The sequence below is a fragment of the Archocentrus centrarchus genome, chromosome 6 (genome assembly GCF_007364275.1).
Source record: "Archocentrus centrarchus isolate MPI-CPG fArcCen1 chromosome 6, fArcCen1, whole genome shotgun sequence".
NCBI classification, from domain to species: Eukaryota; Metazoa; Chordata; class Actinopteri; order Cichliformes; family Cichlidae; genus Archocentrus; species Archocentrus centrarchus.
The window spans coordinates 1,659,834-1,684,054 of NC_044351.1; the positions used below are offsets into that span (position 1 = coordinate 1,659,834).

Genomic DNA, 24,221 nt, shown 5'->3' on the forward strand with positions numbered 1-24,221 from the left:
TGTAATGCAGATTTGTCAGATGCCACCCGTGTCTCCCAGTTACTCATAAAGTGTCCTTTGGCATTGGTATCAAACATCTGCAGGATGTTGGAGGGCCGATGTCAGTAATAATGCGAGCAATGGACCCATTTCTCTAAAGCCATAACCCGTCAGGGCCCAGATACCAAAGGACACCCTCCTGTCACTTCGGTTAAGCACTTATTTTTCTGAAGCACAGCCGCAGATTAAAAAAACTGCACGACACCTCCTGGGCTGTGGGAAGGGTCAAAAGGGCGCCTTCTAGCCATTATTTACTGGACTGATAAGTGTTGATAAGAGCCATTTAATGGGCTGAGAGTGTTTATGTCATAACCTAGGGGGAGGGTCTGCGTGTGTGTGTGTCTGTATACATGTGTGTTTGTCCTGCGGGCCACAGCGGAGGTTCCGGTGTCTCCGCCTCCCTAGGGCGGAGATCACCACACCTGCTACGGATCAAGCCATCAGGCAGGGTCTTTTTAAGCTGCCAGCAGACCATCACTCTTCGCTGGATCATTGACTACTTCTCAGTTAGTACCGGCTCTCTGGTGTGACTCTCGCTTTCGTGGATGTATATTACTTACCTGCTCTTCGTGTTCGCTCCTTTTTCAGATCCCCGTGTCAGTTCCTGCTCGTCCTTTCGGAAACCCCGGCTTTTCGTCAACCCGCCGCTCCACGCCGTACCACAGCTGGCCCCTCACCACCTGGGAATTCCTTCAGCCTCTCGACCCGCTTCAGCCGCCTCCCCCCTCGCCTTCCTGGACCCCCTTGTCTTTGCACCTTTATCAATCACTGTAAATAAACTTGCACCTTGCTTTCATCAGCCACCGCTTGTGTGTCCTCTTCCTCCTCGAGTCCTGACAGAATGATCCAGCCAAAACCGGACACCGCGGACGCTGATCCGGTTCATCGGGCCCTGGCTATTCAAGAGGAAACCCTCCAGCGTCACGACCATATGCTCCGTCTGGTTTCCAGTCAGCTGGGCGCAGCCACCCAACAGCTCGCCGATCTCCGAGGTATGTTGGAATCCACCATGTCATCCGCTACGCCCCGTCACCAGGATTTATCCCCTCCGCCGACAGATCCGCCGGCTGGTTTGGCTTCCGCGACCGAGCCCGCCGTAGCGTTGGAGAAAGCCCTGCCCATCCCGGAGGTGTTCCGCGGTGAGTTAGGGAAATGTGGAGGTTTCCTCACCCAATGTTCCCTCGTTTTCCGGCAACAGAGAAATGCCTACGCTTCTGATTGTGCAAAGATTGGTTTTATGGTCAATCTGTTCCGCGGTAGAGCATTAGAGTGGGGGCACGCTGTGTTACGGGGAAACCCCGATCTGTCTTTCCCTGCGTTCTTGTCTCGATTTAAGGAGGTGTTTGATAAAGGCACCAGCCCCGAATCCGCATCCCAGAAGTTGCTCAGCCTGCGGCAGGGACAACAGAGCATGGCGGATTTCTCCGTGGATTTCCGGATCCTCGCGGAGGAGGCCGGCTGGGAGGAAAAGGCGCTCAGGGGAGTATTCCTGAACAATATTAATGATGATCTCAAGTATGAACTTGCCACTAGGGATTTGCCTCAGTCCTTGGAGGCCGTGATTTCATTGTGTATCCATGTAGATGACCGCCTGAGAGCACGACGGACTCCGAGGAACTACAACTCCCAGCATGCCCCTCGCCGGGCGGTTTCCGCGGACCGGAGGAGCCTCCTAGCGGACGACAGCTCGGCTACGGCGCCCCCTTGCGGCGCGGAGGAGCAACCCATGCAACTCGGCCGCGCACGGCTGTCTCTCTCTGAGCGACGACGGAGATGGGAGGCGGGGGAGTGCATCTACTGTGGCAAAAAGGGCCACTACATCGCGTCATGCCCTGTTTGCCCAAAAGACCGCGCCCGTCAGTAATGGTGGGGATACTGGCGGGTCAAGCTAACGCATGCTCCTCCCTGCCCAGATTCACGCTTCAGACAAGGATAAATCTTCCATCAGGCAGTCACACAGTCTTGGCACTCCTCGATTCCGGAGCTGAGAAAAATCTCATGGACCGTGCCCTCGCCCAGCAGTGGGGTGTTCCATCCACAGCGCTACCCACGCCTCTCCTGGTCTCCGCTCTGGACGGCGCCAAGCTTTCTGAAATCACTCACAAGACCCAACCGCTTTCTGTGACTCTGTCGGGTAATCACTCTGAACGGCTCTCCTTTTACCTGTTTGACTCTGCACAGACGCCCATCGTCCTCGGCTTTCCCTGGTTGCAACTGCACAATCCACAGATTAACTGGGCGAATCGCAGCATCTCGGGTTGGAGTGAGCGGTGCCACCAGCGCTGCCTCAGATCCGCAACTCCCTCTCTCCCTCGGTCCACCGATTTGGGGGAGGGGACCCCACCTGACCTGTCCGGCGTCCCCTCGATCTATCACGACCTCGCTGAAGTATTCAATAAGGACCGGGCTGTTTCCCTGCCTCCCCACCGGCCTTACGACTGCGCCATCGACCTCATCCCGGGGGCGCCCTACCCCTCCAGCCGCCTCTACAGCATCTCTCCGCAGGAACGGGATGCCATGGAAAAATATATCACCGAAGCTCGGGCGTCCGGTCTGATTCGACCCTCCACCTCTCCCATGGGCGCAGGGTTTTTCTTCGTGGCCAAGAAGGACAAGACCCTCCGGCCCTGTATTGACTACCGCGGTCTGAACGAAATCACTGTGCGCAACAAATATCCTTTGCCACTTCTCACCTCTGCCTTTGAGCTCCTGCAGGGGGCAGCCATCTTCACCAAACTGGATCTCCGGAACGCTTACCATCTCGTCCGGATCCGGCAGGGAGACGAGTGGAAGACTGCCTTCAACACTCACCTCGGCCACTTCGAGTATCTTGTCATGCCCTTCGGCCTAACCAACGCGCCAGCTGTGTTCCAGGCCCTCGTAAACGACATACTCCGGGACTTCATCAATCATTTTGTGTTTGTCTATCTCGATGATATTTTGATCTTCTCATCCTCATTACAGGAGCATCAGGGACATGTGCGGCAGGTGTTGCAGCGGTTACTGGAGAATCGTCTGTTCGTGAAGGGGGAGAAGTGCGAGTTTCATGTGGAGTCCACGGCGTTCTTGGGATACATTATTGGTAAAGGGCAGATCAAGGCGGACCCAGTTAAGGTACAAGCGGTCCTGGATTGGCCCGAGCCAGCGGATCGGAAACAGCTGCAGCGTTTTCTGGGCTTCGCCAATTTCTACCGCCGCTTCATTAAAGATTACAGCTCCATCACCCATGCTCTGACCTCTCTCACCTCTCCCAAGATTCCTTTCAGATGGACCCCCGCCGCTGCAGAGGCTTTCGCGCTCCTGAAGGGTCGGTTTGCCTCCGCACCCATCCTCATCCAACCTGACCTATCCAACTCATTCGTCGTGGAGGTGGACGCGTCCGACGTGGGGGTAGGGGCAGTGTTGTCCCAACAGTCCATGGGTAGCCTCCGACCCTGCGCCTTCTTCTCTCGCCGCCTCTCCCCGGCAGAACGGAATTACGACGTAGGGGACCGGGAGCTGCTGGCCATCAAACTAGCCTTGGAGGAATGGCGGCACTGGCTGGAGGGCGCGACGCATCCCTTCTTGGTCTGGACTGATCACAAGAACCTGGCCTATCTGCGAACCGCCAGACGTTTGAAACCCCGGCAGGCCAGGTGGGCCTTGTTTTTTACCCGATTTAACTTTACTATCTCTTATAGACCTGGGTCACGGAATGTCAAGCCCGACGCTCTGTCCCGACAGTTCAGCTCCACGGACTCCTCCTCGCAGCCAGAGTTTGTCTTGCCTCCCTCTTGCGTCATTGGAGCCATCACCTGGGAGATCGAATCCGCCATTCAGGCAGCTCTACGGACTGAACCAGATCCTGGGACGGGACCCCCCAACCGCCTTTATGTTCCCTCTCGAGTGCGAAGCCGCGTACTGCAATGGGGACACGCAGCCAAATTCACGTGCCATCCCGGGGCCAATCGCACTGTGGCCTTCCTCCAGCGTTATTTCTGGTGGCCTACATTGATTAAGGATACCCGTGAGTACGTGGCAGCATGCAGCATTTGTGCACAAAATAAACCTTCTCTGTCACCTCCATCAGGTCTCCTCCGGCCCTTACCCACCCCTAAGCGACCGTGGTCTCACATAGCTCTGGACTTCGTCACAGGACTTCCTCCCTCTGAAGGAAACACCGTGGTCCTGACCATTATCGACCGGTTTTCCAAGGCCACCCACTTCGTTGCGCTACCCAAGCTCCCCTCCGCCTTGGAGACGGCCCGGCTTCTCACCACCCACGTTTTTCGGCTCCATGGGATTCCTGAAGACATCGTGTCGGATCGGGGGCCCCAGTTCACATCTCAGGTCTGGAAGGAGTTCTGTACATCTCTCGGAGCCAAGGTGAGCCTCTCCTCTGGTTATCATCCCCAGACAAATGGGCAGACGGAACGGGCCAACCAGGAGTTGGAGGCAGCATTACGATGCGTGGCGTCCACCAATCAGGCCACCTGGAGTTCCCACTTGGCGTGGGTTGAGTATGCACATAACTCTCTCTCCTCCTCCGCCACAGGGGTGTCCCCCTTCGAGGCCTCCTTGGGTTTCCAACCGCCACTCCTCCCTGCCATCGAGGAGGATCTCACCATTCCCTCCGTCCAGCATCACCTTCGCCGCTGTCGCCGGCTATGGAGGTCCACCCGCGCAGCTCTGCTTCGGACGAAGGAGCAAAACAAACGCATCGCTGATCGCCATCGGACCCCTGCGCCGGACTACCAACCAGGCCAAAAGGTATGGCTCTCCACGAAAAATGTTCCAGTCCGTGCCGAGTCTAGGAAACTGGCCCCCACCTTCCTGGGGCCCTTCGAGATCGACTCCATCGTTAACCCTGTGTCTGTCCGCCTCAAACTCCCTCGTACCATGCGCATCCATAACGTCTTCCATGTCTCCCAACTTAAGCCTGTTGCCACCAGTCCTTTGTGCCCTCCAGCTGCCTCACCTCCTCCTGCCCGTTTTCTCGATGGCCAGCGGATCTACACCGTCCGTCGCATTATGGACGCCCGCCGTCGGGGGCGGGGTTATCAGTTCTTGGTGGACTGGGAGGGCTACGGTCCCGAAGAGCGATCCTGGGTGTCCCGAGCTAACATTCTGGATGCGGCCATGGTGCGGGAGTTCCGGCGGCGCCATCCCGAGAAGTTTCGGTCGCCAGGAGGCTCCCGTTGAGGAGGGGGTACTGTCATAACCTAGGGGGAGGGTCTGCGTGTGTGTGTGTCTGTATACATGTGTGTTTGTCCTGCGGGCCACAGCGGAGGTTCCGGTGTCTCCGCCTCCCTAGGGCGGAGATCACCACACCTGCTACGGATCAAGCCATCAGGCAGGGTCTTTTTAAGCTGCCAGCAGACCATCACTCTTCGCTGGATCATTGACTACTTCTCAGTTAGTACCGGCTCTCTGGTGTGACTCTCGCTTTCGTGGATGTATATTACTTACCTGCTCTTCGTGTTCGCTCCTTTTTCAGATCCCCGTGTCAGTTCCTGCTCGTCCTTTCGGAAACCCCGGCTTTTCGTCAACCCGCCGCTCCACGCCGTACCACAGCTGGCCCCTCACCACCTGGGAATTCCTTCAGCCTCTCGACCCGCTTCAGCCGCCTCCCCCCTCGCCTTCCTGGACCCCCTTGTCTTTGCACCTTTATCAATCACTGTAAATAAACTTGCACCTTGCTTTCATCAGCCACCGCTTGTGTGTCCTCTTCCTCCTCGAGTCCTGACAGTTTAATGCTGTGGGAGGCCAGTTGAGAGATTTTAGTGCTCAAGTTCTTGCAGGTTCAAACCAGCAGCAGTACAGATCACAGGGATTATAAACTCCAGCTTAAATAATAATGTAGGGTTAGGGGCTTTTAAGGGTGGAGTTTATATTTTTAAAATATTTTGGCATGCTTTATATATGGATCATTGATGTGACATGCATGTTTTTGTATCTGAGTGCATCATTTCTATTTAAAATAACTGATTCAGGCTTGCAGGAATTTATTGTCTAAAACTTCATTTGTTTAGATTTTTGTATGTAAAACCCCAAAATGTGATGTGGTGCAACTCTCTGATTAAATGAAAAGAGTAAAAAGATGGTTTAAAATTGTGTTTTCATGTGTTTAATGTTATGAAATGGTATGTTTTCTGTTAAACTCTAATCATGAACAAAAAGGACCATTCTCCCTTCAGGGACCGTTTTCCTCAGCAGGAAAAGTCAGACTGTGTCCATCCGTGCCGGTAACACTGCGTTCCTCTTCTTGCCTGTCAGACTGACGGTTTTGCACCAGACTTAGAGGCTATGCCGTGATGACATATGATTGACCTATGACAATTTTACAATCATTTTCAAAATAATTGAATTCCAGTATTTTAGAAGCAATGGCACTGTGCAGCCCAAGGACCCCCTTTGGTCGCAGAGTCCTGCATGTGCAGCAGCTACATTCACAACCTTCATGTCTAATCTTATTTTGGTGTTGGTCTACTGCCCCCAGGTGGTCAAACTAGGCCCGTTTGTTTTTTCCAACTGCCTGATTTCAGATGGTGAACAGGACATTTTCAGGACTCTTGAGAGACATAACAATAATGTGTCTGGTATGATTTTATTGTTACAGGTGTTGCAGGTATCAGTGCTGAACAGGCTGCTGTTCTGTGTGATCTCTGCATTGCATTTGTATTACATTAATATTTTACAAATCTAGTTTCATGGTGGATGTTGTGGTTTGAGAACATTATTCAGAGTTGTGCTGAGATTGTTGCCTGTGGTGAGGAGATCCTATCTGGAGTGCAGCTGAGATTCTCCACCTTCACTGATCTGCCATCAGCCACGTCTGCACGTCACACATCAGCTGAACGCGTGATCGTGCAGTTCAGCCGTCGCTCTCTGCTGCCGTACCTCTGCTGTTAGATCAGGTTTATATAACACATCTAACTGGGGCAAATGGGCAACTGAGCCTACGAACTCAGCAGAAAAAAAAAAGTTTAGAGTCTTTTTCCCCATAGACTAACACAGGACCGGAAATCTTTTTGCAGCCACATCCTGTCGCCTTCAAATAAGCACTTACACACTGGCTGACCATCATTTTTACTGGTTACATGCCTGCCTGGTTGTGACTGGTTGGTGGCTGTTGCAGTGCGACACTGGTTGCAAACAGGTATACAGTGCTGCACCAGAAATGTTCTTGAGACTACTTTAGTTGCTGGCAGGTTGCCACAGTTGCCTGAAGTTTGCATGCAAAGACTTGACTTGTCTGCAAACACTCACCAACTCACCAACTACCAACTCCAGTGTGATGCACACTGGAAATGGACACATTTCAAAAGGTGCGACGTTACTCTGATGCCCAACAGTCTCCATTTCTGGTTTGTGTTGCACTTTTTCTCATTGTCTTCCATGCAAGCTATGAGCAACTGCAGCAATCTGCTAAAGACCAAAGCAATCACAAGGAGGTTTTTGGTGCAACGCCCTGTTTCTGCCGATTTCAACCACTGACCAGAGAATGCAGATTTTTCCCGCGTCACCAGAGGTTATCAGATATGAGCAATGTGCACATAGCAGTCTTTGAATAGTGCATTACATCTGGTACACTGGGACATCAGAACTGTAAATTACTCCTTATAGTGAAAAAAACAATAAAAATTTTTAAAAAGCAATCTGAGTACTCCCAACACTGGTCATTACTAATTCCTGGTATTCAAACCACCAAACAGTAATAAACCTAGAGGAAATTCCACAGTTTCCACAGACAGTAAATAAGTCAGATAGCATAGCGACACTATAAACAGTTATAACAAGCCTAAAGCTAAGTATGAGTAAGAACCAGAAAACTTCATTAACAGTTGTGGGGAATTGCTTTAAAACACTGTGGAAGTTGTAAAATTATGAATGTGGTTACAGTAACAGAGTGGGTGTCATTGTGTAAAAGAAGAGGAGGAAAGTGAAGCAGCCTTCTTTCCAACACATACAAAGTGTGAAAGGTGAAGATCATAAGAATGCACTCACTGCCTTTGTTTTGGAAACTGAGACATCCTGGTAGGCACATTAATGGGAACACTGAAAATTTACCCTCTCACATTGCAGAGGATTGTGGGTCAGGGAATTCCCATGTTGGGTATTGGTTCTCACCTGAAGTGAGGCTGAGTATTGTTCAGGAATGCCTGTGAGAACAGCTTAGTGGCCTGAGACCTTAAAGTCACGCACTGAATCGATGCTCCGTGATGCTGCGTCTGTATGACAGAGAAAGCTGATTTGTTATTATTATTTTAATTATTTTGGTGCATAAAGTCAGGCTGAGACTGATGAACGGTGCTTCGATTTTGGTTTGTTTTTTTTGCTCAGCTGATCTTTTTTTTTCCCCTGGGGGTGGGAGAGGTTCAGGGGCATGTTGCTCTGGCTTCCCTGCGTGAGTCGTGCAGCACACACTGAAAATAAGAGCTTTATAGTACCTTTGATCATGATTGAGACTCGTCCCTCTGTCCATGCTTCCTGGAGGGGCAGAATGTGTGTGTGCATGTTGGATGTCACTATGTGGTTGTGTGTTTTTAGAGGAGGAGGGGAGCAGGGGCCAGCCAAACGTGAGCTCGCTGTCAGAAGATTAACCAAGGAAAAGGAATGTGTTCAAAGATAGAGAATTTATTAAATAAAGAACAAAAGTCATGAAAAAAGAAGGCTGTCCAGCAGTGGTCTGTGTGGACAGCTAGCCTTTCTAAACCACTATTAAAGATGGGAAATGAGGCCAAACCCTTGGGAGACATTTCACAGTGGTTAATGGAAAAAGTCCAATGATGAATCTAAGCAGGAGATTAGTGGTGTGTTAGTGTGTGGAGGAAGGCCAGCAGGAGAGAGCATGATGCCACTCTCTCCATTCAAAGCTATAGTGGTGCTGAAAATATCTGGAGGCTGTAGTTGAAGAGCAGCCGGATGAACCAGGAGGAGCAGCAGCACCTTCTGTTTGTTCTTTGTGGGCAGGACTCACACTGCAGCACAGACACATCCCCCAAGGAGTGATGACTCATGAGCTCTTCTCCACAAACACATGGCCTCAACCCTACTGAACATTAATGGGGGCTCTTGAAGGCTCAGAAAGCCGGGCACTCCTGACAGAAGAAACTTCGTGGAACAGACATCACCCTTTCTTCAGTCAAATGTCCTTGGAAACCTCCACCATCCACACCACCACTGCAGAAATGAGCGCCAACAATCTTGTGACTACACCCAAACAAAAAATGTGTAGTGATTCATGAGACTGTCCTGTGCACAGGAAGTGTGTTTGCCAACAAAGGAGGTGGCCCCATGCCAACAACTGCAGGCTGGTACAGGGCTTATTATAACATGAAACACAATGGGTTACTGTCACAATAGGACCATGAATGGCCTTAAAGTCTCAGGGGTCTCAAAAAAAGGTCAAATACTGAGAATGGAAGGTCAAGTCTTCCATTCAGTTACAACCAGAAGTATAGCCTTAAAATTATATCACAAAATTTGCAATAATTATACTTCTGACAACATAGAAAAAACCTGAACAACATTTTATTGATGCTGCAGGCAGCAGGATTTCTAAGTGTTAGTAAATGAAGGGCATTCTCCATCCTTCTTTTCCACTGAGCTACTGTCACTGATGGCACACCACCTATCCTCTACTGAAACAAGCTGCCAGCAGCAGCGTTATAGGTCAACAGTAGTGGTACAGCATGAGCCAAATGTAAACACCAAAGTCAAAAATTGAATATTTTCTATCTGGGATGTTTTATCTTTTTAAGAAGTTATTAAAGCCCTGGTTAAAGGATGCAGGAGTCAGCAGTGTGATGCTGTCCCGAGTCTGGACATTTACCTCAAACCAGACCAAAGCTGAGTGGGTCTCTAAGCTTCAGCAGCTCAGAGGTGAAGTTTAAGGTTTGTCTGCCTCTCTTCTTTGTGGACGTCAACCAGTGATTTCATCTTCTTGTTGTTTCCATGATAACCATGAAGAGGAGAGGAGAGGACTGCTCAGTGACACCTAATAAACTGGACATTTAAAGCTTAGTTGTAATGTCCCCATTTTTAAATCATATATATATATATATACACACACACACACACACACACAATGATTTTATGATTTTTCATATGTCCTGGAAAACAAAGTGAAGTACACTAAATGTGTGTTATTAGAGCCCTGATCCGTCTGTATGAGCAGATTCATCGGGTTTAAACGGGCCCAGCTGGAAGTTTCGGCGCTCTGGTGGGTCGCAGCACAGACCTGAGACACGGACAACACCTGAACTCACGGATTCTCCGCGCGGTCGGATATATGGACACTCCTGTTTTCATGCTGACGTCCTCCGGCAGGTGGCGCCGATGCGCCTCGTGGGTGGCCATCAATGAACAATAGAAGAAGAACGGAGGCGGAAGCAGGTTTGAAAGCGCGGCGCGCGGCCACAGGGGCACGAGGACAAGATGGCGGCGGCGTTGGAGCGCAGCTTCATCGAGATCTGCGGGTTCGAGAGAGAAGCCGAGCGGCGGCTGCGGGAGGTCACCGTGAACCTGGGTAACACCTGCGCGACATCCGCGCTTCTGCGGCGCGCTGACCGCGGCTAACAGGGAGCCAACAGGCCCTTAATGCCGGCGTTAGCCTGCTAGCTTCCTGTTAGCCGCGCGCGGCCTGGAGGTGTTTCTGTTTTTTGTTTATATTTCCGGACTCTAACCTGAGCAGGTGAGCTCGCTGCTAGGCTGGTGAGCTCATAAATCCTCCTTTGTCTGTTTAGTGTCAGCCAGCTCTGTTAGCCGCTCACCTGCAGCTCACCTGGTCTCTCAGCTGTCAGGCAGACGTCTGACGGGAACGCGCACACATATCACGTGATCTTTGCCTGCAGCCAAATGTGTCTGTGCTGCTTGATATCCAGATAATCAGAGTCTCGGACAGCTGCAGATCAATGACCTATTCAAACAGGACTCACCTGTTCTCTCTCACCTGTGTAGGGGTGAGCGCTCCACCTGGCAGCCTGAAGTTTCCTGACAGCGCCGGAGCGTTCCACTATGAGGAGAGCGGGAAGCTACTGTCTGTCACCAGCAACAGATTCATCTACTGGTGGGTATCCGGTGATCTCAGGTGTTCTCAGGTGACCTCAGCTAACGCTATGACTCGCGCAGGTCCACGTCCGGGGACTCGGTGGTGCTGGTGGAGCAGTCTCTGGACACCAACCTCCTAAACAACGCTGTCAAACTACGGTTCACTCACTGCACCGTTCTCCCCGGAGGAGTCACCATCCAGGAGACGCTCAGCAATGTTGTCATCCTCATCTCCACCAATCAGAGCGTCCACAGGCTGCTGCTGCCCCATCCGACGCGCATGTACCGCAGCGTGAGTACCCGGCAGCGACCTGTGGTGTTCTGCAGCAGGTGGAGAACCGGGACCACCAGCTGCAGAACACCACAGAGGATAGAGTGGGAGGTTATTGATTGATGGGAGCTTCGCCGCAGATAAGACGGCGCTCAAACAGAACATGTTCAGATGAGTCAGAACATCGACTTTAACCTTTGATTCCCAAATGTAGGAGATCCGACCTGAAGGTTCAAATCTAGAGAAACCAATCAGAACCTGAGAGATTAGTTATCATGGCAACAAAGTCCTGGGTCGAGGGGCTGGAGCTGATTTTTCTGAACCTTTAAAACTCTGTTTGACATCATTTAATGAGTGTAATCAGCCTGAAGGTCATCTCAGCCTCATCTTCAGATACCAAGATCCAGCTGTGACATGTTTATCCATCAGTGCTGTAATGTACAGTAAATGTAATCAGATTACAATCAGCTGCACTACTGTCCAGATGAGAGTAGAGATCTGATTCTGAGCTGATAATCACTAAGGAAATTGCTGTCTCTGCCCGTATATATTGATGACTGATCAGTATTAAAGCTTTCGTAACAAACTAACATCTGTCAGTGTTAATTTCATTGACGAAATATTTTCGTCATAGTTTTCATCGACGAACCTTTTTTACGTGACGATAACGAGACGATAACTAAATAAAAACTACCTAAAATGATGAAAACGATAACGAAATTAATTGACGCTTTCATCAACGAATGAAAATGAGACAAATGCTTGGCGGGGATGGAATCTAATCACAACTTATTTAATTTTGTGAAAGGGCGGGGCAAGTTAGGAAAACATCCAATCAAACGCACAGATGCACAAATTTGATCTAAACCCGGGAAGACCAAACTAGCCTGTGATTGGTCGTTCCTTCCAATAGAACTAAGTTATGTAAACAATGTCAGCAGGGAGAAAGAGAAGAGCCGATTATGGACACATTTGTCCTTTGATGCTGTGACAAACAAGACGATGTGTAAACTGTGCATTTGCAGAAACTCGTGCAGATGAGTTCTCTGAGCTCTGACAGCAACTTCCTGAACAATGAAATGAAACAGAGTAGTTCAGGTGCAGCAGCAGGGGAGGAGTCAGAGGGAACACCTGCCAGCCAGCAGGTTAAGTTCCCAGTGTCTGTCACCACTGAGGCACAGTTTAAGTTAACTCTCTTTGTGGAACAGAAAACCTGGAGCAGCTTAAACAGGTGACTCGGTGTTAGATTTCAGGTTAAACTTCACAGAGACTTCAAGAGTGAAAACTCTCACAGCGGGGAGGTGGGGCTTCTGGACCGTGAAAACATTCCTCACTCGTGTGTGTGTGTGTGTGTGTGTGTGTGTGTGTGTGTGTGTGTGTGTGTGTAGGAGCTGGTCACAGAGCTGCACATGCAGTCGATTTTCACCGACATGGGGAAGCTGAGCCTGCAGGACCCCGCCTACAGCGCCCTCATCCCCAGCTCAGCGGGAACCTCGGCGAGTCCCGGCACTTCGGCTGCCTGGCTCAGTTACCACGGAGATGCTCACTTCGCTCTGGCCTCGCCCGCAGGAGGCATCACGGTGGTCACGCTGCCACCGCCCGACTCTCAGGGTGAGGATGAGTTTCTGTTTAATCGTGCACACGGCGATGCCGATTGTAAGACGTGTCCTCGTCGTTCGCAGGCGGCGTGTCGGTGCTGGAGCTGAAGAGGAGCTCCGTGATGCAGCGGCTGTCTGGGTGGATGCCCACAGCAATCCGTGGTGAGCAGAGCCCGGCCGACCTCGCGCTCAGTCTCGCCGTCCGGGAGCTGGAGGAAGATTCCTTCATCTTTGCCCTCTGTCAGGACCACCGGCTGCGCATGTGGTCACTCAGGGTGCTGACATCACACACACTCACACATCATTGATGCTTAATGCTTGAATCGCGGCATGCTGACGTGACTTTGCTCCACCCCCTCAGGAGCAGGCCTGCCTGCTGGAGGCAGACATGTTGGAGTACATGCCGGCCTGTAAAGGTGTGAAGCGCGTGCCGGGTCACGGTCACCGCCTGCGCCTGGCGTTCTCCTCCACCACGGGCCTGTGCGTGTGCGTCTACCTCGCCGTTCCTCAGAGGGGGCAGTTCACTGTGCTGCAGCTGGTCGCCACCGACAACAACCGCTACAGCCTCGAGCACATCTCCTCGCTGTTCAGCACACAGGTAAACGTGGGCGGAGTTAGGCAGGTGAGGTAGTATTTTTGTTTTTTGGTGTGTTTCCTACATTCTGAGCCTCTCTCTGTGATCAGGAGATGCTGGTGGACTTCACTCTGACCTCCTCAGACGTTTGGGCTCTGTGGGTGGACGACTCCAACAGCACTGTGGTCAAATACATCAGCTTTGAGCAGTAAGTACAAACGCTGCGGGTGGTATCAGAGGATCAGCCGGGCATGCTTGCTGATTGTGGTCGTAGCGAACCGGTGAAATTCTCAGCCCAACTCAGAACCCTGCGCTGACATTCTCCACGTGTTTCCATCAATCATCTGACATGTTGACTGTTTCACAGCAACACAGCAGCTCAGTGGAACCAGGTGTTTGTTCAGCCTCCACCTGAAGAGGAAGTACACATTGGAGTGGACCTGGACCCCCGGGTGAGACCAGTGCAGACCAGTATCAGACCTGTAACCAGAGTGCTGTTTAAATGAACAGAAAGTACTGATCATGTGACCTCTGACCCCCTGACAGGAGACGTACCTTGAGGTTCTTTTCTCTCCTCTTCGCTTCACAGCCTCGGCCATCGTGAAAGCACTGCAGGTGAGAACCTGCCTGTTTATCGGATTGATTTGATTTGATTGGTTGGTTGGTTGGTTGGTTGATTTGACGTGTTTGTGGCCACACTTAGATCTTCCGTCGAGGCTCTGAGAGGATCTCTGACCTGTCCTGGGAAGCTCTGAAGAAGGAGGTGACGCTGGCCGTGGAGAGTGAGGTAACGCAGAAATAGCAGAGCCCGACTGAAGCAGCAGGTTTCAGATATCTTTAAAAAGCTTCGTCTCCTGTTTCGTCCTCCTGCAGCTGCAGAGCAGCGTCACAGAGTTTGAGTTTTCTCAGGAGGAGTACCGTCAGCTGCAGGTGGAGTTCTGGTCCCGGTTCTACTCGTGCTGTCTGCAGTACCAGGAGGTCCAGTCGTCTCCTCTGGGTCTGACTGTGAGCCAGCATACTGGGATGGTCTGTCTGCTCCGGAAGGTGAGCGCACGACCTGCAGGGGGTGCTGTCTTGCACCTGTTTACTGTGTGTTCAGTCCAGCTGTTTGAGGTTCACACGCAGCAGATGTTTCCTCAGAAAGAATCTGAGCACCTGCAGCTGTTGGTTTATCAATGTGATGAAGGGGAAACTTGTCTTCATCCTGCTGTTGTTTCAGGGCTTCGTGTCATTCCTGCTGCCGTGCTTTGCCGTGGATCATCTGTACCTCTCCTATGACCAGTACCTCCTCTCAGAAGAGGAGACACCCATCACTGAAGGTAAAGAGACAGGAAGCGTGTTAGTTTGTGGTGATGATACCTGTCTGCCCTGATGCTCACCTGTACTCACCTGCACCGTCAGACCCAGAGGTGGCGCGGGACGTCCTGCAGCTGATTCAGTGCCTGCGGCTCGTCAGCGACTCCGTCTCGGCAGAGATGGCTTACGAGATGGAGAAAGCTCTCGAGTACCTGCAGGCGCCTGAGAGAGCGGCCGAGCTCGTTCTGGAGAACCTGCTGTGTAACGACAGGTCGGTCACGTGACCCGCAGCACACACACATGATCGTGTAACCTGCACTCACACCTGGTTGATTTTACTTAGCAGGGATGTCCTGAACCTTTAAGTTCTTTATGAATGAATAGCTTCCTGATCATAAATCCTGTTAAAGGTGAAACAGGTGAGCGGGAGCTCAGGTGTACATGCAGATACAGAGAACTCAGAGACCCCTCAGTCATCTTTATGTCGCTGAATTTCTGACTAAAGTTAATGCAAACTCAAATATCCACAGAAGAACTTCAGCCTTTGGTTTTCTGTGAGTTTAGCTTTTCTTTCCTTTGAGCACTGAGCAGCTTCATCATTGGAGGTTTAATGTTGGGTTAGTGTGTGGGGGGGTTCTGGTTAGTTAGAAGGTGAAAGGTCACTTTGAGCTTCAGTTGTAACTGGCAGACTGTCGATGCCTTTGGTTTTTAACAGCGTCTGGAGCCTTCAGGTGAAACGGCTTCAGGAACTTAGGAGAAGCCCGTCTGATATTTCTCATCCTTCCTGTTGGTACTTCAGGATGATCAGGAGAGAAGAGCTGAGAACGTAGATGCGGGCGATGAGTCCATGAGTATTTTCCTGCTCAAAGCCGTGCAGACTAACATCTCCTCCCTCGTTTCTCCCTTGACTGTTTCAGCTTGTGTTAGTCGGTGTGGACCTTCAGAGGATAGCAGGTTGAATTAGTCGGGGTTCCTTTCGATTGGTCGATAAATTGGTTTCTGATAATAAATAGTGAAAACAGACAAGCGGTAAAAAAAATCCAGGTGATCTGGTTACGATTTAAAGACGTGGGGTCTCATCTCCTGCAGTGATAACGTAATCGTGGACGTCCAGAACAAACTGCAGGACGTCAGGAACCCGATGGCGGCCATGACGGTCCTGCTGAGGGAGATGGACCTGGAGACCGACGCGGAGGTCGCTGCAGATGGACCCATGGCACCTGGTAGGAAGCTTTCAGCGACTAAAACTCATGCCTTGTGACCTGGCTGTCAGGCCGCGGAGCTTCAGTGTGCCCTGTGCCTTGTCTTGCAGGTCAGAGCCTGAACGTCAGGATCAGCCTGTCTCAGCTGTACGGCAGCAGCACGGCGGTCTCTGTCGTCTGTCAGGCCGTCTGTCACATGGCCATGACCAGAGCGCTGTTCTGCAGAGACCTGCTGATCCTGCAGAAACTGTACCTACGCTTCGGAGACAACGTATGTGCGCGCATACACACACACACACACACGTTTGTATAAGAGAGAAACATGTTGGCACCAACCCTTTAGCAGCAGTGTACTTTATATTGTGAGATATCAGAGAGAAACCCACAAACCAGACGATCCCCTTTAAGCAGCACTTGGTGATGGTAGGAAGGAAGAACTCGGTTTAACAGGAAGTCAGCCTCAGTCCAGGTTCAGATCTCATCCCTGCATAAGAAGAGTGAGGGATGACCTCAGAGGTTCACAGGAGGATCTTCTTGATGATCTCCAAGCAGCTACGATCAGTTGCCAAGAAAATCTCTGGTAACATATTAAGGTGTTAGTGTGACTGCAATGAAGACCCAGATTCAGACTCACCTGGAGTTTTTACCTGAAGATCCTGATGTGGCACCATCCTGTCGTCACACGGCTGAGGGACGAGGACCTCCGTCATGTGAAAATGCATTGATACAAGCTTCATGCTTCCAAGCAGCAGGCTAGGAAACCTTCAGGAGGAAGATCTGCAAAGAGAAGGGAAAATCGCTGCTCAACCTGATGACCAGCTGCCAGAAACATCTGAGAGCTTCTCACCAACAACAGTTCCTCCTCCTCCAAGTGCTAAATCATGCCAACGGGATCCATTGTTTCCCTCCTTGAATGTGTTTTATGAGCCAGATGGCTTCAGCTGAACAGGGCGGGTTCTCACGTGTGTGTGTGTGTGTGTGTGTGTGTGTGTGTGTGTGTGTGTGTGTGTGTGTGTGTGTGTGTGTGTGTGTGTGTGTGTGTGTGTGTGTGTGTGTGTGTGTCCGTCCAGGTGTTTCTGGGTGGAGGAGCTCAGCTGCTGCAGCTCCAGCAGGACCTGATTCCTCGGACCTCTCACCTTCTGTCCTCCTATCACCTTCTGAAACATGTCAGTCAGAACCTCGCCTCCTCTGTTCCCATCAACACCATGTGAGTACAAATACACACAGTATTTGTACACGGTTGAACCTGAAGTATTCACAGATCTGTAACCAGAATAAAAACCCTCCCTGATTTAATTTTGATGTGTTTGAGGTCATCTTCACGTGTCCGTAACAGACATGCTGATCACTTCCTGTTCTGATGTTTCAGAGATGCAAACCTGCAGCACCTCACCGTGTTGGAGCTGTCGGACACGCCCACCATGTCCCCTGGAAGATCAGGTGAGATGCTCTGAACTTAAAGTTGTTTTCACAGCATGTAGTTTTTATTTCTGATGATCTGAAGAAACAGAATAACGTCTTCAGGCTGGTTCTCTTCATAAGTCACAGACTGTGTGTGTGTGGGTGTGTGTGTGTGTGTGTGTGTGTGTGTGTTTACTGCCCTCTGCAGCTCTGAACCCTCAGACAGTCGTGGAGCTCTTCTATCAGACGGCAGCTCGCAGGTTGATCGTCTCTCAGATGTTCTTGGAACAGCAGAGCAGCTCTCTGCTCGTCTGGACCAACATGATCTCCAGTGTGGTGCAGCTGCTCGCACAGCTGCTGTATCCTTCATCGTGCCTTCATCAGGCTCCTCTTCATGTTAAAGCGAAGACTCACTGACTCTGTAGTTTTTACTTCCTGTTTTCTTCCTGTTCTCCCTTAACTGGTCTCCCCAGTTGGCCCAGTAACCCCGGCTTCCAGTTCCCAGAGTGTCTGCTGGCCAACTGTCAGTACACTCAGCTGCAGGTCAGTCTTCACCTTCTTCCTCCTCAGTCATGTGACCATAAAGCACTCCTTTCTCACTGTGAAGCCCTGGTTCATACTCGGTGTTTGGAAGAGACTCGTTACAGGTTTTAATTCCAAAATAATCATTCAGCTCATTTTAATTCGTCCTAAATGAATAACTCGTTAGTTTGAAACGGTGCGATCTGACCGTACATCTCCCAGGATCTGATGTTCCTGCCTCCTCGTTCTGACGCTTTCTCTTTAGAGTGGCCGAAGGTTCTTTTAAAATCCATATCATTAAAAGGTCCAGAGATTTATGCTTCTGCTGGAAATCAAAGAATAAACAATCAATGGTATATCGGTGAGAGAGGCATGTGACCTGTTTTGGCTCCGCCCACATCTGTAATCAATGAGCCCACCCACAAAAAGCCAAAGGATGGATATATATATATATATATATATATATATATATATATATATAAAAAAAATTTACATACATAATACAAATAATATACCCCCCCCCCGGCTCACCTGCCCTTCATCTTTGTGTTCTCCATCTGCAGGAGTACGTGCGCCTGATTGGCCCGTGGTGTCAGGTGAACATCGGCTCCTGTCGCTTCATGCTGGCTCAGTGTTACCTCGCCAATGGTGAAGGCCAGAAGGTGGGTCACCGTGGTAACCTCATCACATCCAGGCAGAGTTGCTTGCTATGATCTCACTTCCTGTGTTTCTCTGTCAGGCTCTTCGGTGCTTCCAGGAGGCGGCGACCGAGGTGGAGAAGGAGGAGTTTCTGATGAGGCTGACTGGCAGCGAGGATGAAGACGCTGCTGCTACACCTCGATTGCAGTACTACAGCAAGGTAGGGGGCGGAGACTCTGAGGTCATCGTCACGGTCCAGTTCCACCTGATGCAGATGTTTAGAAAGCTGATAGGGACAGGAAGTAGCGCTGTGACATGTTTTAACACGTGTGTGTTTCCTCTCAGGTGCTCCGGCTGCTGGAGGACGTCGGCCTTCCTGAGCTCGTCATCCAGCTCGCCACTCTGGCCATAACGGAGGCTGTTGGTGATGTCAGCAGTCAGGTGAGAGGCGGCGGTCTGACAGCAGCAGTCTGCCGGCGTGCTGTGGGCATGTAAACTGATCTGATATTTCTGTCCAGGCGGCTCTGTGGACGCGGGTGTTCAAACATCATCTGGACCTGGGACACAACAGCGAGGCGTACGAAGCTCTGACCCAGAACCCCGACGGCAGCATGTACGAACACACACACACACACACACACACACACCATTTACCTGTCACAGGTAAAAGTAAACTCTCTTAACAGTGACATTTGAAGCCCCTTTCAGACATGACTGGGTGCTCAGACTCAGCTCGGCGTTTATGTGAAGCAAAGGAAACATTCGTGCTGAGGTCACAGGTGAGGGGTCAGGTCAGGTGTCATTCAGTGTTTCCTGTCTCTCTCTCTCAGGCAGTTGGACTGCCTCCGTCAGCTGGTGGTGGTGCTGTGCGAACGCTCCCAGCTTCAGGATTTGGTCAACTTCCCGTATGTCAACCTGCATGACGAGGTAAGCATGACCTCTGACCTCCTCATGGGTAACATTTTGACCTTTTGAGCCTGTCGTGCAGCAACAGCAGTAATAACAAGGGTGTAAATTCTTGAAGTCAATTTTCATCAGATTTTTATGAGTGAGATTTGATACTTTTACAGATATTTGTGATTGTATGGTGAAATATACTTTAGAATCCACCAGTAAAAAAAACAGGAAGAGGACGGGCACCTCCGAGTCTGAGACCATGGTCCTCGGCTGGAAGAGGGTGGAGTGCTCTCTCCAGCTCAGGGACGAGTTGCTGCCCCAAGTGCAGGAGTTTAAGTACCTCATTAACGAGGGTGGAGGGAAGCGTGAGATGGACGGGTGGATCGGCGCAGCATCTGCAGTGATGACGATGATGCTGTGTGAGAAGGTGAAGCTGATGATCTATGTTCCCACCCTCATCTGTGACCCCGTGCTCAGTGTAGGGACCAAAAGAATGAGATGATGGACATAAGTGGCAGAAATGAAGTTCCTCTGAAGGATGGTTGGACTTTCTTAGAGATGGGGTGAGGAGGTTGGTCATTCAGGAGGAGCTCAGAGTAGAGCCGCTACTCCTCCACATAGAAAGGAACCAGCTGGACATCTCGGGAGGGAGGTGTTCCAGGCATGTCCTACTAGGAGGAGGCCCCGGGCAGCTCTAGGACATCCTGGAGAGATTACATCTCACTTCTGGCCTGGGAACGCCTCAGTATACCGGGAGGAGCTGGGGGAGGGCTTCTGTGCTTAGCCTGCTCCCCCACAGCCCAGCCCTGGATAAGTGGCAGAAGTTGGATGCATGGATAACAAACACCATAAATAACTGATCTGAACAGAATTAACATTATGGAAAAGTAATCATGTAAAAGAAGCTGGCTTTAATATTCTAACTGTGAACTTTTCTTGAAGTTATTTCTAAAGTTAGTCATTAACACTGATTAACAGGATTCAGTACCCTGAGCATGTGTATGGGTGCTGTGTGGGGACATTTCTACCTCACTCTGTTCCTTAAACAAGGAGAGGTTAACCCTGTGCTGACCTCTGACTCGCTTTCAGGTCGTCAGCATCATCGAGTCTCGGGCCCGGGGACTCGACCTGCTCACGCACAACTACTACGAGCTGCTGTACGCCTTCCACATCGCTCGCCACAACTACCGCAAAGGTCAGAATCACACTCGCGCACGCAAACACAGAGGCCTCCATCATGTGTGTTCAGTATGTAACGTGTGTTTGTGTGTGCGCGCGCACGCTCAGCGGGGACGGTGATGTTCGAGTTTGGGATGCGTCTCGGTCGGGAAGTCCGGACTCGCCTCGGCCTTCAGAAACAGGTGAACTGTTACCTGGCTGCTCTCAACTGTCTGCGCCTCATCAGGCCGGAGTACGCCTGGATCGTCCAGCCGGTCTCTGGGGCAACGGTATGCACGCGCACGCACACACACATCTGACTCAGTCTGAGTGTCACCTGCCCATTCGTGTGTTTTGTTTTGCAGTACGAGCGTCCAGGTGCGTCTCCAAAGAGAAACTCTGACGGAGAGTTTCCTGCTGAACCAGGTGACCCATCAGTAAAACTCTGAGAGACACACACACACACAGCTCAGGTGACCACATTAACATCAAACTTTCTTCAAGTGTCTGGCTGGGATTAAAAACAGAAGAAGAAATGACCCTCTAACAGTCATGAACTCAGAGGTCACCGTAACATACACGCAGCTACCGCCGCGACAGGAAGTGGCACTGTTTTCAGAATAGATCGGGTTTCAGTTCAGGCCCACTGGTGGCGAGCTGCTGTAACCCTCGCTCTGCTTCCTGTTCAGTCAAACGTCAGGTGGACATCCTGGAGCTCAGAGACTTGGAGAAGGAGTACATCCTTTCCCGCAGCCGCCTCACTCTCGCCCAGCACCACCCACCGTCTGCCGCAATCGCAGGTACGCTAGCGCCTACATATCGGATTACACATGGGTTTGCACAGGAAGTGGCTGATCAGGTGACTCTCTGTGTAGGCGGGGCCTCTGCAGCAGAACTGCTGGTCTTACTGGTCCAGACGGGTCTCTTTGACTCAGCTCTGACTCTGAGTCAGACCTTCAGCCTGAGCTTGACGCCCGTCTTTGAGGGACTCGCCTTCAAGTAGGTCCACCGCCGCACACCTCAGTGACACTCTTGTTTACATGTTTGTTTACTTCGCTCTGTTTGTGTTCAGGTGCATCAAGCTGCAGCTTGGGGGGGAGGAGTCTCAGAATGAAGCCTGGGGCTGGTTGGCTGCTAATCAGCTGTCAGTTGTGAACACCAAAGAGTCTAGGTGTGGTTCCAGTAATTGCTGGTTGATTGATAAATATACCCGGGTTTACCTGACTGAAGCAGGTACAAAGTGGACCCCATGGCCCTGTGTCTAATGTTCTTCTGTTCTCAGTGCTGCAGATGAAGCGTGGCGTCTCCTTGCCTCCTACCTGGACAGGTACCCTTCCACCAGCGGGCAGCATCACCGGTATGTCATTCACAAGCTGCTGTCACACGGCATCCCTCTGCCCGATTGGCTGGTCAGAGCCTACAAGGTGAGAGCTCGGCCTGTGAGGAGTGGGTGGGGTTACAGTTGGCGTTTATTTTTCCCATCATGCCTCTTTGTTTGCTTCAGTGTGTGGACGCTCCGTCTATGCTGCGCCTCTTCCTGAACTTTGACCTCCTGGAGGCGGCGGCAGAACTTGTGTTGGAGTACGTGGATGCCGTCCTGGGGCGGGGTCACCAGTACTTTGGAATTGAGGTAAAGGTCACACCACATGTGACGTGTGGAAGATGGTGGCGTCTTTTGGTGGAGTTTTAACAGCTTTTTTTTTTTTTTTCTTCTGTGGTTTCAGCGGCCGCTCTCGGCCACGTCTCCCCCGGCGTGGCTGCCGTACACGTCCATCGACCAGCTGCTGCAGGCGCTGAACGAGACGCAGACGCAGAGTGCTGTGAGTTACTTCCTGTTTCCTGTGTGAGTAAAGCGGGAATCGAACATGTGATCTGAAGCTTTTGCGCCTTGTATTTTTCAGCTTTATGACAAAGTTCGAGACAAACTGAACGAGTACCACCGTGCCGTGGAGCTGATGAGCAGACGGAGGCTCACTGCACAGAGCTGGCACGCCAATTGAGGTGGCGAGGGGAGACGTGTATATATTTTTATAGTTAATTTTGTACCATCGTGTTTTTCAGCTGTAAATGTGATTGAATTAAAGTATTTTCTAACTTTCCCTGAGTCTCACTCGTCAGTCAGAATGAACAATCATGTGACGGTTACAGGTGTTACATTCACACCCAGGAGGAAACACGAGCCCAGAGTCCTCTGGTGATGGGCAAAGCGAGGCATTTGTGCCGGGATTGTATTCAAGCTTCCAAACAATCTGAAGCCCATCTCCACAGTGACACCTGCTGGCCACTTTTGTTATCGCCACATCTTCATATAAGATGAGCTAAATTTTAATGGGAAAATTTGCCTATTTTAGCAGCTCAAGTACCGAGAAGGATGAAATGAAATGGAGAACACTATACACATAAAATATATCAATACACACACATCAAAATACTATATAGAGATTTATGTATTTGTAGCTGGTAATTTGTATACAGCGTACACAATATGCATTATGGGTGGGTTTGAAATAAATAAAATGTATGTGTACTATATGTAAAGGTACACTGTATGCATAAAGTGATGGCAGTGGAGGTAAAGCGACTCATGATGTGTTGTACAGTCTAACTGCTGCTGGGATGAATGAGCTGTGAAAGCGCGAGGATGTTTCAGTCTCTGAAGGTGCTTCTCAGCTCACCCACGGTCTCATGCAGAGGGTGATGGGGTCACCTTTACTAACCTCCTCTATAATGCTAATGCCGTTCAATGAAACAGTGACACAGACTGCACACGTCTAAACAAAGCTGCTGATTATACCTACCAATTATGATCAGCACATGTTTTGGAGGAACAAGGAGACTGTTAGACTGCAGTGAACGGAGTGCGTCAGCAAATACTTTTTTCTCTGTTTCAGTTGCTGGAACATAAAATAAATCAGTTTACAAAATAAAAGCTAAAAGACTGCTGTGTTTATTGTGATAACCACACACGTGCTTTTGGGCTTCGTTTGCCAGCCTTGGGGAGAAATGGATGTGTTTGGTTGATTTTTAAGCTTTGTGGCTTCAGGTTTGTCAAACAAAGCTAGAAGCTGTCAGAGTGTTACGCTTTATTGTCACGCTTACCTTTATGAATCTGAGCACACACGTCATCCTCCGCTGAGAGACCTCTGAACCGGGAACACGCTTTCCTGAACTTTATTTGCGCCGTGATGTTTTACTCAGTCTGAGGCTTTGAACCTGCAGCATTTCTCCTGCTGTTTATGAGATATTTACACCTGGGGCCTCAGTGGGAATAATAATTCAAAAACTCACCTGTCACGAGAATTGTTGATCTCCTGTAATTAATGGGCGTGGTTTTTCATGTTTGTTTGTTGTTTTTAGTTTGTTTTATTTATTGACAGTAGGAGTCCTCGTGGCTGCGCAGTGTGCGGGTCACAGGTTGCAGCGTCAGCCCTTTGAATGGCTTCAGGGGTCCGGGCCCATCCGGCCAAGTCGCTGCGCCCTCAGCTGAATTCTACTGATACACTAATACTACAAGTTACACAAATTCATACAATTTGACAGAGAAAAACAAAAAAAAAGGACCTACCGGTGTCACCGGTAAGTTATTGCAGGAC

At 50.4% G+C, this 24,221-nt stretch overlaps 1 protein-coding gene across 1 annotated transcript; it reads left to right on the top strand.

Moving 5' to 3' along the window:
• The first annotated feature begins 10,419 nt into the window (after positions 1-10,419).
• nup160 (nucleoporin 160) lies at positions 10,420-22,727 on the top strand. The gene is made up of 34 exons (XM_030730743.1): positions 10,420-10,549; positions 10,981-11,089; positions 11,152-11,362; positions 12,730-12,952; positions 13,024-13,214; positions 13,301-13,537; positions 13,624-13,721; positions 13,881-13,965; positions 14,060-14,128; positions 14,217-14,300; positions 14,387-14,557; positions 14,733-14,832; positions 14,915-15,080; positions 15,899-16,032; positions 16,122-16,282; positions 17,082-17,218; positions 17,381-17,451; positions 17,621-17,771; positions 17,886-17,955; positions 18,498-18,596; positions 18,674-18,793; positions 18,919-19,014; positions 19,092-19,186; positions 19,404-19,500; positions 20,560-20,665; positions 20,758-20,918; positions 20,994-21,054; positions 21,318-21,428; positions 21,504-21,627; positions 21,701-21,799; positions 21,911-22,052; positions 22,133-22,258; positions 22,353-22,448; positions 22,530-22,727. Exons 1-34 carry the CDS (start codon positions 10,459-10,461, stop codon positions 22,626-22,628), a joined length of 4,191 nt encoding a protein of 1,396 aa, XP_030586603.1. The 5' UTR covers positions 10,420-10,458; the 3' UTR covers positions 22,629-22,727.
• Positions 22,728-24,221: the final 1,494 nt, after the last annotated feature.

Bases quoted from the DNA above. Each gene is read 5' to 3' on its own strand.
- nup160 (XM_030730743.1), top strand. From the start codon at position 10,459: ATGGCGGCGGCGTTGGAGCGCAGCTTCATCGAGATCTGCGGGTTCGAG. The intron at 17,219-17,380 runs GTGAGTACAAAT...CTGATGTTTCAG, and splicing joins TCTGTTCCCATCAACACCAT to AGATGCAAACCTGCAGCACC. The intron at 17,956-18,497 runs GTCAGTCTTCAC...CTCCATCTGCAG, and splicing joins GTCAGTACACTCAGCTGCAG to GAGTACGTGCGCCTGATTGG.